Raw genomic sequence first — 16,697 nt, 5'->3', positions numbered from 1 at the left:
ATGGTCCGAGATTTTACTGACTGCCCCCAGGAAACACTTTCCCCCTGACTAAGGCTTCACTGTTCATATAGGCAGGAGATGCAATAGCCATTTTTTGTCTTTCCGTTGCACTCTGGGCTCAGTGGAAGACATTTATCTACAATAGCCGCTGGATCCTTCTCAGAGGTACTGCTTCCCCGGATGGTATTGTATTTTGTAGGTATCATCTGCATTTTTTGTTCCCAGATGTGGTAACAAGTGGCATAATTATGATAGCTGTTAAAATATTGAAATGAGTTACTGTGTGTAATATTTCTGGAAAATGCTAGAAAGCATGATGTTTATTGAAACCATATAAACATGTAAAATGTTTTCTCAACACAGTTTCCCATTTATGTTTGCACAGATGTGTATAATGTCATCACAAAACCTCTTCCAAGAAAGATAAATTAAATCAAAAGGTTTGAATAAGGCAAATAGCTAGAATGCTCTGCTGGTGCCTCAACATGCCACCTCTTACTTTTTTTTTTTTTTTCTTTTTTCTAAACATGAAAGATAGTCACTGCCACTGGAAAATATAACAAACAAACAAAAAATTTTATGAAGGATAAAGGTCCTCAGCACAGATAAAATGGTCAGCTCTGAAGCTGCAAAGAAATATGCTTTAATTTAAGAGACAAAAGATAGTATTACAGAAGAAATTGTCATAATCAAAGCTGAAAAAAAATTCTATTGTCTACTGTGCCTCTCTGTGGGAATTTTCCCAGCACAGACAGCTGTAAAGGAGGAGGGGTATTGTGAGTTTCTGTACTCTCATTCTCTCTCTTCCTCTCTTTCTCTGTCAATAAATGTCTGCAATCATATTCTTGAGCTCCAGTGTGATTTCAAGGTTCATCTCTTCCATGCAGCTCAAACACTAATTATCCCAGCTGTAATTAGTAAGATAATTAAATACTGGCTCACTCATCACTCTACCTTGTGTCGGGTCATGATTCTCCCAGAAGACCTTGAGCAGTTTCTCAAAGCTGATGTTTTCTGGCTGATATACTACTCGTACAGCCTCTGTGTGACCAGTTTTACCTTAAAAGACAAAATAAAATCAGATGTTATTAGCAAGAATTAGCTAGTGCATGCCCAGTTTTTTATATTGAGATCCAAAGCACAATTCTTTGTTTCCTTTTTTATTTTTTAAACACATTTTGATTTACCATCATTTGCATTTAAGCCTCTTTACAGAATGTTTTATATAGAATGTTTTATATACATGTCAGCTCTAAGACATCTGCAAGTTTGGACAAGGCCATCATGAAAGAAACTAGCTAGAAAGGCAACGTAAGACAGTCATCTTATTAGAGTAGTTTGTCAACTTTCAGGAAAAAATTGAATAGTTCTTAAATATTTGTACCTGACAACTAGTTAAATATTATTAACTATTCTAAATGGAACATTAAAATAAGAATTATATATCTACATCTTCAACCATTATACATAATTATACATATACATCTATAACTTAAGCATCTACATTGTCTTTTTCGTAGGAAATTGGGCTTCACCTGGCATGTGGTGAGATATGGATAAAATAATTGTTTATAAAAGCAAAATTCAAGAGTGTGTTTACACAAGATCACACACACAAAAAAAATCAAAATTTCACATCATCCAACCTACTGGTGCCAATGGGCGTTAAAAAGAGTCAGAGAGAGCCTGATGGAATTTATGACAGCAGACGAGTTCAAGCAAAATCATCAAGTATTACATCACATTGAAATACATTATTCCTATTTTTCAGTTACCTTATGGCTCCAATTTTTTCATTCTTTATCTGTCTAAACACATAATATTATTGAAAGATCCAGCTTCATAAAATATAAAGGATCTGGCCACATGATCTTCTTCAGTTATATTTAAGTTAGACTGATGAGTGCTCAGACGTCGCAGGGTGAGTCCATGGTACCGAGTGCTACAAAAGCACACATGAAGAATTTATAAATGTAGGCATTTTCGGTTGTCATAATAACTCCATGAGTGGGAAAAAATATATACCCTATTCTCCATTTAAATCATAACAAGGAAATATTCAACAAAAGTAAACTGGACAGTGAGATTTGCTTTTTGGTGGGGATATAATAGACTACTTGCTCAGACTATGCCAGGTTTTGATTTCATTTACACTGGCATAAATTTTGGATTTACTCAACCACCTTCAATAGAATTGACTGGAATTTCATGCAGTGCAACAACCAGCTGAATCTAGCCCACTGATGGGTTCTGAATTAGCTGTCACTAAGTAAGAAAAGTCGGAGTCTATGAGTAACTGAAGAGTGTTCTGTGAAAATAACAATTTGGTACCAAGAGAAATTTGGAAAAAAAATAACAGAAAGAAATAAAAAGGATGCTAGGACATATTAAAGAGATGTATCAGTGAAAAGTATGACAGCATTTTATCAGTTAATTGGGCCACATGAAATGAAGAAAACTTAAATGAGGCACAGAGGGGTGGGCTAGCAATCAAAAGAGATTTTGAAGAGTAGGATTAAATTTAGCCTAGAACACAGAGGAGTAAAAGGGGACACATCTGGGATACCTGTAAAGAAAATTTTGATAAAATCAAATTGCTTTCTATCTAGTGTGCTTCACAACACAACAAAGATAGGCTCACTGAGATTAAAAGGCAAAAACGTGCAAGTTATATGTAACCCATAGCTACAGCCATGTCACTGTCCACCACGATACAATCCAGGCAAACAATGGCCCAATTCCTCTTTCATATGCACTATGCCTATTGAAGACAATAGAAGCAACTCATTATCTGAAGGCAAATTTTGATGGCAGGTTAACAGAAAGGGATCATACATTTAGTAGAACAAAAGTAAAAGTCATAGGTAATTCGCTTGATAGTAAAGTGAAATGGTCTTTCTATATTATGGTGTGAACTGACGGCCAGCTTAGGTCAGGGAAGGAGCTTATTCCAGATTCCATGGTTTGAAGTAGACCATTCTATGGTTTTGGTTATAGACTATCAGGGGAAATAATGTATTTTGCTTTAGATGAAGACCAGGTTGGGAATTTTGTTGTTGCTTGAGATAAAGCAGGAGAGCAAATGGACAGTGGTTTGTCCAGCTTTGTTAAACCTACTTTGTGTAACTAAAAAGAGATTAAGGAGTGGCTTCTGACTTCAATTTTTTTTAAGCCAATGTGAAACTTATGAAAGGTTCTTACCACTCAGGAGCAAATTGCTTGTCTAAGATGAGTAGCTTTAGATCACAAGAGAGTTTCTTCAAGAACTTCAAAACAACAGAAGCATTACCTTTCCTCTCAGTTGAAGCAGCAATTACATCTTGTCAACACTGTCTGCTCTGACTAATCCAGAAGTTCAAAGAATCAGCTTTCTTCTTTTCCTCTGAATAAGGAAATAACAGTGCTACTCCAAGAACTATAGCCTGACCTCAAGAAAAAAAAATCCTCAGATGTGTGGCTAACAGACTGTTAGAACCTAGACCATATTTAAAATCAATATTCGTTCTCGGAGGAAAAGCAAGGAGCTAATACCTGCTAGTCTTATCAGATTCACCTTTAATTTTCCTCAAAGCTTTTCCACAACCCAGTGGATTTTCTTTCAGAATATGGCGCAGCTATTTCCACTAAGAACAATCTTTGTCATTTGTGGTGAGCATTCCTACTTCCCAACAAGTTTAGCTGAAACCATACCAATCAACTGGGTACACATGAGCAAATGGAGAGGTAAAAGGCTTCATGTGGGACAGATTAACCACAAGCTTTCCTGGAAAAAGCATGGATAGAAAATAGTATCAGGGGACAGAGGAAAAGAAAAGGCACAATCTTTCTTCAGGTACACGGTGCTTTACAACACAGAATCAACAGATAGCCCAACATTACCCTGAGCAGCACATGGAAACTGGCAGCCCACTGGTGCTGAACATGGCTCAGCTGCAGCAAAAGTGACAAAAATAAACCAAAATTGGGCTCTCCCTGTTTGCCTTCTTAGTTCACTTTTTGCATTAGGCTTAAGTTTGACTACAAAAACAGAATGATCACATTTTAGTTTGGATGTCATACATTTGCTACAGTGCAGCACCAAAAGAACAGAGCAGGCATCAAAAGATCTAACCACTCCTCTGTATTGTAAAAAAAAAAAAAAAAGAAAGGAAATATTTCTAATCAAATCTTCTTTGTAAGATTTCTTAAAATGGAGAGGCAGTAATCAAAGAAAAACAATAAACCCATTTAGTCTCAAAAAAGCTGTACATTTTTCAACAAGAAATTGAACCAGCTAACACTGAACAGCTGAAACAATTTAAACTGATCAGTGATGGATGCTATTCTCTCAGTAATATCCAGCTCTCAGAATTTATCATGAAACGTTCATTTATATTAAGTCAGAGTCATGGTGTCCTCAGATCACCTATTGGTTTTAATTAGCTGATTTTTAATATTCCACAGTAAAAGCATGCTTCATTTTAAGTTTCAAAAGTTTTAACAAGTATGAATATTTCTAGAAGCCTCCTCTCAAAAAAACTCAAACTTTGAACCATGTTTTTTCAATAATTTATTGAATCACTCACTATAATTTAATTTGCTGTTAAAAGGGCAAATAGAAATCCTTTATTTATAGGTTCCATTATCGGATTTCCAGTTATGGTGCTCAGTTCTCCTTCAGCTTTAGAATGAGCTTAGCCATAGAAGAACCTCGCTGCAGATGATAAGACTTTACTACACCATAGCAGAGAGGGCTGTGTGCCAACAGCAGATTGTCTGTTTATCCTATATCCATTTCCCACTTAGAAAACATAGCCACTCTCAGAGGATTAGCTACAGTGAGCTCTTTCAGTGGGGATTCAAACTCTGGCAAAAACGTTCCTGTAAAGAGCAGTGGGAAAAAGACATCCGAGTGACACATCGGTGCTTCTTTTCAATTTTTTTCTTCCTAATAGTGTTTAGATTTTCACCTTCTTAATCATCTCCCAGGTGAGTGCTCAAGCCAGCGGATTATAGAAGCGAACTCATTCTTTTCAAGTTGCTGCATCCAGTAAGCATTTAATTATTACCTGCAAAGTGGAACAACTTCAAAGGGCTGGCTGCAAAGCATTTCACCTGTGAATACCCAGCCACCCAGCTGCTATGGTACTGCCACGTGGCACATGGGCCTCTCCAGCTAGTCCAGCCCTGGCTGAATTAGGTTAGAAAGTTCAATCAATGCCTAAACTATTCCCTCGTGTCCCACTTATTTAATAAAAAGGGCTTGTGTCTCTTAACCCAATGAAATAAGGGGCCTAAATCCAGGAGATGCTCTACAGGGTTTTAAGTCCTGAAAAGCACAAGGCACCAGAGTTTGGCAAAGGGCAAAGCTACCAGGCTCCCGCAGAGGTTTCTAAATGCTTTCCTACAAGCAATAGCTGATGCACCACCCATTTGGAATCTCATCTTGAAGCATCCATCCCTTCCCCCATACAACAGGTAATCCAGGAACCCAGCTCGTTGCTGCCAACTCCGCTGTGGCTCCACACCAATAAATCCCACCAAGGCAGGGGCGCTGGGATTTCCTCACCCGCACTGCTACATGGTTAGCGTAGTACTGGCCAAGCGCTGGCCCGTGCAATTCCCAGACTTGTGTCCAGGCTCAGTACTGCCCATGACAAATCCCCAGCGGGCAGCTGGGATGAGCTTGGACTCATATGGCTGTGGGCAGCCCATGCCCCTCAGTCCCTATATTCTGCAGGCAGCACCTTTATGGCTCAAGCACTTTGGCTTTGAGGTGATTGCAGCCCAAGCACCGAAGCTAAGAACTGGACTCTCAGCTTCAGCACTTGTCTATAGTTTTCCCTTTTTGTGCAACACACTTTTCATCAGCTTCATATTTTCTGACACAAATGTAAATGTCTAAATATAACTGAAAGGAACGGGCAGCAGATTTTCAGCTGACACATATTTCAGAGCTTATCGATTTTGGAGCTGAAACTATTTGCGCTAGCTAAAGCCTAGGCCCTAGTGAATATGCAAAGTATTACATGAAAAAGTAATAGCTCTTTTGAGCACCTGCTTCTCCAAACCACCCTGGGAATTTTTATTTTGTAGATATCGCTAATAACATCTCCAGCTTCTCTGTAAAATAGCAGTGTGTTAAATAAACAAACAGGTTAGACACGAACACACCGAGAACCCACAGTCTGGGGATCTTTTCATCTTTTCTTTTTTTAACTTTTACTTTTTTACCTTCAAAGTAACGAAGGTGAAAAGAACGGAAATAACCACACACCAACAGATTTTTTAAGAGAAGAAGGGTCCTTTATGGCAATGTTATTTGACTTCCCACCTAACACAGACAAGGGAATTTCTCTGGAGCAGGCTCATATTTACTAATCTGAAAAGCCTGTGGTTGTTTGGCGTGAAGAGATGGTGAGCAGCCAGTCCCTGCACATTCCTTCTGCAACTCATCGTTTTCTGGCCACTATTCAGTTTTTTTGGGGTGATTTTCCTATTGTTTGGAAGATAACAATAAAATATATCAGGTATAAAATGGCACTAACATGTGGCTACTGTTTTTTCACTTTCTTTATGTTTCCCAAAACATTAATGACTTTGTCAGCATTGAAATAAGAGATTATGTTTGGCTTGTTATCCACTGTGAATTTCTGATTCACTGCTTTACAAAACATAATGCTTAACTTCCTCAGTGTGATCCACACTGTTTTATACAGCTGTGCTAAAATATACGTCAGTCCTATACAGCAAGAAACTGGTTTATCACCATGGGCCAATTCTGCAGTTGTTAATCTAAATAAACATTGGTTTAACAGCTAGAAACTTCTGCCTGAAAAAGATCGAAAGATCCAAGGCCTCTTCTAGTGCCTGCAGAAGGTGGCAAGTACTGCAGCTATAAGGCGGTACATACATCTGAAGAGAGAATTTTCTAAAAGTTTATTTAGTTGCTTTGGGATAGAACAGATGAATGACGCAGTAAATGAAAATTTAAAAAGAAAAAATTTGCTAATGTAATAATGAGTCTGCTGTGAAATGTGTTTCTGGTGACCATCACAGTTACTGAGGTTTTTACTCTGTGGTATCAAAATAAAGAGAACAAAGGCCACAATGAAAATTGGTGAAAGTAAAGAAGTGAGCCCACAGTAAAAAAGGGCACTGGGGCTGTTACCGGTTAAAAGGCTGTTACTGGTAATTTTTTCCCAGAGATTCAGTAGTAGTTTTAAGTAGAACTAGTTGAATATGTTTAAAATATAGATTATCAGATTGAAAAAAAAAAAAAAAAGCATATTTTTCTAAAAATCTATGAAACAACTAGTAAATTAACTTCTTTCTTATTTGCAAGTATCTAAAATGCACATGGTGTAGCTATAAGTTCTTACTTTGTTTGCTAAACACTTTTAGCAGCAAAACCACTATTACTGGCACTTTGTTCACAGAACCCCAGCCCCCCAGGATGGCTGGGGCTGGGGGCACCCCTGGGTGCCCCTGTGCCCCCCTGCCCCAGCAGGGTGCCCAGCCCCACGTCCCTGGGCTCGGGGAGCTCTCCAGGGAGCAGCCCCCGGCCCCTCTCGGGGCAGCCCGTGCCAGGGCTCCGGCACCCGCCCAGCCCAGCAGTGCTGCCTGAGGGGCAGGGGGAGCCGCCGGGACTCCAGGCTGGGCCCGGGGCCCCTGGGCCTGGCCCTGGGCACCGCTGAGCAGAGCCCGGCTCCGGCCTCTCCGCACCTCCCTGCGGGTACTGACGGCCATGGGGGAGCTCCCCCGGAGCCTCCTCTGCTCCAGGCCCAGCAGCCCCAGCTCTCGCAGCCTCTCCTCACAGCGCAGGGGCTCCGGGCCCAGCAGCACCTTCTTGACTGACCCTCTTTCCTTCAATTATACATTGAAGAACCCATTAAAAATATAATAAATTAAAATTTTATAGCCTATAGGACAAAAGGAGACAGCAAAACTTTACTATCTTGTTCACTGTGTATACGTTATGTCCTCGTTAGGCTGAATGTCCACTCTACCTGCAGATATCCACACTACCAGCACTTCAGGAGGGATTACCAGACCAGACTCACTCTGGTGGACTGTATGCCATTCACAGCTGGAGTGCAGAAAGTGGATTCCAGGAGAGTGTATTCTGATTTAATTTCATTCAAAAGGAACCTCAGCGTCAAAAAATATTCCAGTGATTTCTCATAGATGTCAGTGGAAAGCTTCTTTACCATGTGTGTTGGGAGGAACATCTGATTTCCAAGGCAATCTGGTTGCAATGTGTGATACAGGTTATCTCTGGTTGAGTTGTATTGCACAGCAGAGATCAGTGAACTGGATGAGCAGCATTGCCTTAAGGATTAGTCTGACGTTTTTCCTGGACAATAGAACAGAACTTTTCATATGACATTCAGCTGAAGAAAAAATGTTGAAGATAGGCATATAATTAATGCCAGTCAACATGGTTGCATGGAATATAGGTCTTGTCAGCCAAACTTGATTTCATTCTCTGATGAAATTACAAGTCTAGTTGTAATAAATGTGGAATGTAATAGCATGGATGTAATAGACTTAGACTTTATTAATGCATTTGACTTATTACTTCATGACAGTCTGATTAAAAAATTAGCACCATACAATATCAATAGTGCACGTGTTAAATGGATTAAGAATTGTCTAAATGACAGTTCTAAAAAAATTGTCTAAAGGGAACACACATTGAATTGGAGCATTTTTATCTGTGCTCTGCAGGGACTGGTACAAAGCCTGTTGCTTTCATCAGTAATTTTAAAGAAATAAAAAATCTCAACTTACAAAATCTGTCGGTAACTCAGATGAGGAGGCTGATAGGATGGTCTTAGAAAGCGATCACTTGCTGTGCTGGGCCCATTCAATCAAAAATGTGTTAAAAACTGTCACATTTAAAATTGTACTTAAGGGAACAAGTGACACACACCATACCTGCAAACAGGGAACAATCTTAGAGGAAAGTGCAAGGGTGGCAGTAGACAAGCAAGTAAATATAGCACTGTAACTAGACAAGCAAGTAAATATAAGCACTGGTGAGATCAATCCTGACATTAAGTAGACCCTGAAAAATAGTTTCAGTGACAGCCTCAAAAGGCATGAAATGTTTAGCTTTCAAAAAGAAAATCCAGAGGTTTTTAATTAAAGGATATAAGCATCTTCTCAGGAAGAGAATGACTGAGGATCTTTGAACAAGAAAGAAAAAGGCATCAAGAGCCAGTGGTAGGAGCTGAAACCAGGGAAATTCAAATGGACTAGATGGCACATATTTTTAGTACTGAAGATGATTATCTGCTACAAAACATTACACCACTGAATTACACCATTTGACCATTCGGTGTTCCTATATACCTATGTCTTTTAAACCAAGGGAAGTGGTTTATTCCTCATCTCCTGATACTTTCAAATGAAGTCAGATTTCCTTCTGGGAGAGATGCTCAGACAAATAACTGTTAAACTTAAAGGAAAAAGTTATACAGCTTAATAAAATAGTAAATGGATAAAATGTAATGACCTATGATATAAAAGATATCAAATTAAATAATGCAGTGAGCCCTTACCAGCCTTAAATGCTGTGAATATATGAGTGAATTGCCCCTCTTTTCCTTTGTTCACTTAACTTTAATAAAGCCTTCCTATTCCAAACTGCACAAAGAGTCGGGGCTTCCGTATTATCTTCTTTTCATCATGGTCGATGAAGTAGACTATAACCTAACTACAATTTCTATATTATCTTTATATAGGTGAGTTAACATCTTTCAGCTACAGTGTTGGGAGCAGAAAGACACCTTACTGCTGTTTTTACAAAGTTCTTATTTAAAAGCCCAAATTTAACTCTAAACTTACACATTAGATGGACAGAGCCTTTACATATAAGTAAATTATGTTTACTGACAAACCAGTTATACTTGGTACCATGGAAATGCAATGCCAGGCTTCTAACATCTAGCCTGTGTGACACTAAACACTACACTAGATGAATACAGAACAAAACTAGTGGTTGTGCACATCTTAGAGTGAGAAATGCTAGCTTTAAGTTAGGACCCATTAATTACAAAGTTAAGTAATAAAATGAAAGATTAAATATGGAAGAAGTAATGGGAATTGCAGAACCCTAGCCTCGTAACTAGAAGCAACCTCATATTCTCTACAGCATCTTACACTGCTGTGGAGTCAAGAGTTCAGGCATAACTGGTTTATATGTGAGCTTTCTGTAAAATGGCATGCTAAAATAACCAATGCTGTAACAGAAACTTTGCTGTTGGAAACAAAAATGTATTTCATACACTTTCAAATAACAAAAAAATGCAATATATCTCATGAAAAGCAGTATGCGCAGTTATAAAAAAATGAAAGAAGGTCAAAAATATGGTCATATGAACACACAATGAAGATATTGCACAGAAGACAGGTGGTTTTGAAAACTGTCACTGAATATCTTCAAAATATATGTGTGAAATGTGTCGTTTTCCTGTCTGGGACTGAAACACTCAATAGCATAAAACAGTACAATCATTGAATTTTCTTTCCTAGACTAGGATCCAAGCCATGGAAGGCTACAAGATAGAGTCCATCATTTTTCATTACAAATAAATTTATTTCCACCTCCTCAAAGAAAGCACAAGAAAACCTACTACTTGTTCCTAAGCCTTCATAACAACACAATATACAGTTTTGATATAAGTGTATGTTAACACTCCATCTTTTGTTTAGATGATATTTATAAGAGGAGCTAAAATCCAAAATAGATTTGTTTCCCTCACTCATGCTATGATAATACAAGAATTTTCTTTGATTTTATCACCCTCTACTTTGATATTCCTCAAAGTTGTTACATTATGTGTGTTCTTCTCTGCCCTGTATTAGATAATAAACAGTAATACATTAAAAAATATATATCAAAAAAAAAGGGAAGAAAGAATTCCACTTTTTAATAAAGAGTCTCATTAGGAAAAAGCATGTCCTCATGTGATGAGCCAGACATCAATAGAGCAACATCACTAAGAGAAACTGAAATTCCTGGAAAGTTTTTTTTTGTCAATTTTTTTTTGGTAAAAAATTCTAGTCCTGACTCTGGAAACACATCACAAATGCAAAAGTACCCCTCTGATTAAAATTACTCATATTGCAGGAAAGATTTAATGGGCTGTAATTTTAGATTATGTGTTTGGGGAGAATTCAATCTCCAACTGCTCAGTTTAGGTTTTTACTGGATACTTTGGATTAAGTGAATTTAGTCTCCTCAGAAGAAAAAATGTTGTCATTCAGAACTTAAGTCCTTGTATTCTACAACCCTGCTTGTTCACTGTTTTTGAATTCATTCTTTATCTGGTGCATTTGTGCCTATTAGATCAGGTAAGAATATGCCTTTTGAGAAACATAATGAGGCTCCTGTACCAAATTTGCGACATACTGGAATACCATAAAAGACTGTTTTTAATTGATATATATGCTTTTTATAAAGAATAATCACATTCATTCATTCATTGATATACATATTATTACAATGATATATGTTGATCGATATACATAGTGTTATATATAGAGGACACTCCTGAACAACAGAAAAAAATGCATGGAAATAGAAGAGAACTGGGAACAGAGCACAGTAGTGTAAGACTTTGGGGCATCCAACCTAAACACATTGCCCTTTGCTATGTGAACATGACCTGAGCTGAACTGCAACTCCAACTTTGGCCAGTAACTAAAGCACAAGATTCATTATCCCACCGCATTACATTCCATGCAACTTTAAGTCTATGTCTGGTATCATTGGTTTCTACTGTCACACAGTTATGAATTTAATAGCTCAGAAGCTAGTCTTATCGCAAAGCTCCTTTGAAAAATTAAATTAATGAAATGATGTTGACATTTTTTATCATAATAGATAAACACAGTGAATAAACACCAGCCCAGAAAATATATCCTGTTATCCATGGGCATGAAAAACTTTGAGGATAAAAGACTAATGCTACGTCACAGTTGCACCATGCCTTTGTCCTAAAGACTTCAAAGTACTTTCTAAATTTTGATTCCATTATCCCCATTCTGCAGAGCGAAACCTGCTAATACATTGTCTTCCCCATAATTAATTTTCCAAACATGCAACATAATTTATTTGAAAACTATAAGCTCTGCCAACAGCATTTTTATTCATTTAAAAACCCAAGCGCACAGCCATACCTAGTATCAATATTTAGTGTTGGGCAAAGGGAAGCAATATTACCATCCTTAGATAATAATTAAAAAAATCAGTTATGTCATGATGTGTGGAATATATACGGTGATGCAATTTTGACTTCAGGTAAGAATTTCATATGGTAATAATTTGGCTATACTGGCTTCCATTTCCAGAACACTTATCCTTTCTAACAAGCTCAATAAAAAGGATGCTATCTTCAACTAGATGAAATTAAGATTACTACCACTAGTTCAGTTGTGCCACAAAGGCATCTAGTTAATTTGAGATGACTTAGGACAAATCATCTGGACTTCAGCTGCTGCTCCAGAAAGCAGAAGGTCTCCTACAGGTCCAGTGACAACTTGTCAGCCCTGCCTGGATGGCTCAGATATCTTACAGCATCTAAATGGCTGTCTGTTCAAGCAACTAAGTAACTCCTCCCTATTTATTTTATTGTAAAATCCACAGGCACAAATTGCAGCCATCTGGCTCAGTTTTGGTCCAGCCGTAGATACCCTGTGTCACCTTAAGCAAATAACCTAATGTGTCCCTCGGGATTTTGTTTGTAAGACGTGAAGTTGGCTCCAGATACAGTCTGTTTCTGTGTGTGAGGTGGGAGACTGTGATGATTTCAGAAATGGAATCAGGTGTAATGACTGAATCCTGACTGATTATAAAAATACTTCCTCAGTTACTGCCTTGGTGGAATGGAAGTCGGACAGTCTCCTCGGGACTTGTGTCTTGGCCTTCTCTGATCAAAGACAATCCAGCGTCATAACACGAAGAGCATGCAAAGTGAAGTACTGCAGGACTAGAAGATGACTGCAAAATGAGGCAAGATTGTTGGAACATTGAAATTTTCCTTAAAAAATAGTGAATAAACCAAATGTTAATACAATCCCCTGAAAGATCCAATAGGCAGAGACACAAAGACCAAGTCTTCAAAGAGCAGGAACCTTCTGACCACTGAACCAGGCAGGGATAGAGAGCTGACCACAGAGGGCAAGAAACAAAATGAGGAACTTTTCAGAGCCCATCCTAGTGGCACAGACTGCTGTGATTCTATGATTAGGAATCTGAAGCCATTATTTCCAGATCACATTTTATTTTTCCTGAATATTTATATTTCATGTAGTTCCTAAAGCAAGGAAAAAAGCTTGTGTTTAGAAAAGCCAAAGAGTAAGTCTTCAAAAGCCTGAGTGCTACTGTCTCATATAAAGCTTTACTTGTTTGTTTCAACTGTGACTTGTTCCTGAAAAGGCCAATGGAAACCAAAAATACCCTGGCTGGGAAGGGGGTGATGTTCCAGGACAACTGCGAGCAGGATCAGGAGTAAGCAGCTGTAAAGATCCAAGTCTCCAGAAAAGAGTCTTAATGAGAGATTTGTTCACAAAAATATTCACAAAACTCAGATCAGGTCTCTGCTGCACTACTGAAAAAGCAGAGATGAAAAAGTGGAAAAGTTAACTCTAAGGAAAACGCCCGGACTCAGTACTGGGATCCAACTTCAGTCTGTAGTGGGAATATTTTTTCTCGTGTCAATTTAGCAGAAAATACTGATTTTTGAGGAAAAAAAAAATACAGCTTTTATCTGCAAAGGCTCCGTACTAGAGTTATGCAATACACAGCATTTCCTTAAATAAATGGACATAATGGAAGGAAAAGAATTACAGAAATGTGAAGAATATACCATGAATTGAGAACTTTAAAAAGGAATAAATGGAGGTAAATAGAATGCCTAGGGACATTTATTTATAGCAAGTTCCATGTAAGGAGTTGGAAAATGTTAAATAATCTGGAAGATAAAAAGGAAGAAACAAGATTTATTCTTTTCCACTAGAATAACAAAAATGGTTGTTTTATCCCTTTTCTCTCTAGAGTGATTTCAGTAAGAGGTTAGTACTCCGAGGAGTTCTCTGAATACAAGGTTAGATTTCTGAAATATGCCAATTCTCACTCTTTGTGAATCTGAACAACAACATAGCCCTTGGAAGAAAGCTGCACATATCTAAATGCTTAACACCTGAGAATTGCAGGCTGGAATGAAAAAAATAATAATAAAGAAAAAGATAGATTCAGTATTAGTACTCTGAAAGCTTCTCTTTCATACATAACTATTATTAAACTGATCTGACAGTTATATGATATACATAAATATGATTAGGTTCATTATTTCCCCCAAACAAACACGCAAAAACAATTCAGGCAACCTGGTTTCACCAGAGACCTCTCACAGACATCAAACTGAAAAGAAGCAGCAACAGAGCAGAGACCTTGGTGATGACAGACAGACATTCAGAGGGTTTCCAGGGAAAAAAGTACTAGGATGAAAATTCAGAATTAATTTATACTAGCCAAAGGCTTTAGACAAACACTTTTAAGTCTGTGAAAGCTAACAATAGAATTCCAGAAAGTTCTGAAAATGGCCAAGCAACCTGTTCTCTGCAAAAGTCTTTAGCAGAAACAAACTGCAAGTGAATAAGAGGCTAAAAAGATAAAACATTGACAATTTACTTAGCTAGAATACAGCTATGAGAATGCTGGGAAAAACTGAGCAAGCCGACATTAGGTGTAGCTGATGGTCATTACCGACAGCTCAATAATAACAAAAATCCATGTTATTCTGTTGGATATGCCATATGGAACTGATGAAAGACCAGTGACTGGGAAAGAGGCAAAACAGGGCATCCTTCAAAACAAAAGCAGAACACAGACATGACAGAGGAACTGCAGAGAAGTACCTTAACGAACAAGAAAAAAAAAAATCTCTAACCGAAAGCATGAGAATTATTTCCCTTCCAGTGCCTTGGCAAAACTATACCTTCTCTTTAAGAGCTTTTGAAATCCTACTATTTATTTAAGACATAAACTATGGTATTGCCTATTTTAAAGTGATGCTCCTGAAGGACTATTGAGGGAGGGAGCTAAAATTTGCCCAGTATAAGTACTAAAAATTGCGGTGAGGTCAGAGACAGGTCAATAATCTGGTGGTGGGTGGTGTAACTGTCTCTGAACAGTGAGAAAGGTGAATGCAAATGAGAAAGTTGGTCGGCTGTCTGATAAAAAAGATATTTCAAGGACTTAAGAGAAGGACAATCAAATGAGTTTGAAAGCAGAAGACCAAACTGGCTGAGAACCTGTAAAGAAGAACCACGAGACAAAGAGAAGGAAAAGGATGAGCCAAGGGCTTGCCGAAAACAGGTTAGCTACTACGGCTTTAGGTTAAACACAGAAATGTGCTTGCCATCGAAGTTTTGCACTCCCTCATGAAGAATCCCCATCTGAGGAACAGAAACCATGGAGTTCTTGTACCTGGTCTGATGTCCAACATCACAAAGCTTTTTGACAAGTGATGGCAGAGGCGACAGGCTGGTAACCAGAAGATTAAGCAGCCGTTCTACCAGCTGGCTCCAGGCAGCTCTTCATCCACCTGGAGGGAACCACAGGTTGTTCTCCAGTAACTGTAGAAGGTTTTGAGGCACATGCAGGAAAATGTTTTCTTTAATAATGACAATAAAACAGAAACCAGTGACATTGGCAAGGGGTTCCTTGCAATCACAGCTCCTCCTGGGGACCCTGCTGAGTGTGCACTGGAGCAACGGGTTGTCCTTCTAGAAAACGACATCATGCTCCCTTTGCTGCCTTACTTTGTTATTATAATGCCCAGACATTACACTGCAAATTGTGGCTGCCATCTCACTGTACAAGGTGCTGTCTAAATAGAGAATAAAAGCCCTGTCACCCACGAAAGCTGCTGGAAAGAATTAACAATTCCTAGACTACAAGTTTATTTTTCCCAGCCCTCCTCATGCACATCCCTGCAATGTGAAGAAGCAGCTTGTTCTTTGGCCAGCATCATCTAAAGCTACACAAACATTTTAGAGTATCTCACTTCTGATTACGGTAAGTGGGAATTTTTCACCCCTAGAATCTCACCCTGAAGCATAAAACCCCACTTAGTGATGACGAGCATCTTCTTAAGGACACCGTGAAAAATATGCTACCTAGTGTCAGAGGTTGCACAAAGACCATTAACCGCTGCAAACAGATCAAACACCAGCTAATATATTTCTACAGCTGCATGACCCATATTTGAGAGCAGGTTTAAAAAATAAAGGCAAGTAGATCAATCATTAGCCTTTAATAAATCTTTATAGATATTTCACCTTTTTTTTTTGTGGCAAACCCTTTAGACACTATTAATTCTCACCCCAATTTTAATGAATGGCTGTGCCAATGCTTAACCTTAAGAAGCCATGTAAAATGAATTATTACTGATGATTAATTATGCCACAATAGACCAATAAGAGCAACCTTTATTTCAGCCACTGATTAAATTAATTAAAATTGACTTCAGTACACAGTTTACTGTTTATAGCGCTACTTGCACGTAACAAAATTATTTTTGCCATTTTTGCTAAAATGTAAATGTCGTACTTCACATTAGACCAGTGAAAGCATTTACCTCCTGCTTAAACCTAATGAACATTCATTGTATTAGACTATCCATTATTTCTATCCAACCACTCAC

General features: G+C 38.2%; 1 protein-coding gene across 6 annotated transcripts in view; it reads right to left on the bottom strand.

Moving 5' to 3' along the window:
- The window catches only part of MSRA (methionine sulfoxide reductase A), a 277,042-nt gene that overhangs the window by 107,916 nt on the left and 152,429 nt on the right, over positions 1–16,697 (bottom strand). For all 6 annotated transcript variants that reach the window (XM_040551819.1, XM_040551821.1, XM_040551818.1 and 3 more), the window contains one exon: positions 955–1,059. In XM_040551819.1, the coding sequence (XP_040407753.1) occupies positions 955–1,059 (105 nt within the window). The remainder of the gene's footprint in view (positions 1–954; positions 1,060–16,697) is intronic.

This window comes from Cygnus olor, chromosome 3 (genome assembly GCF_009769625.2).
Source record: "Cygnus olor isolate bCygOlo1 chromosome 3, bCygOlo1.pri.v2, whole genome shotgun sequence".
Lineage (NCBI taxonomy): Eukaryota > Metazoa > Chordata > Aves > Anseriformes > Anatidae > Cygnus > Cygnus olor.
This window is presented reverse-complemented; position numbering and strand designations above follow the sequence as displayed.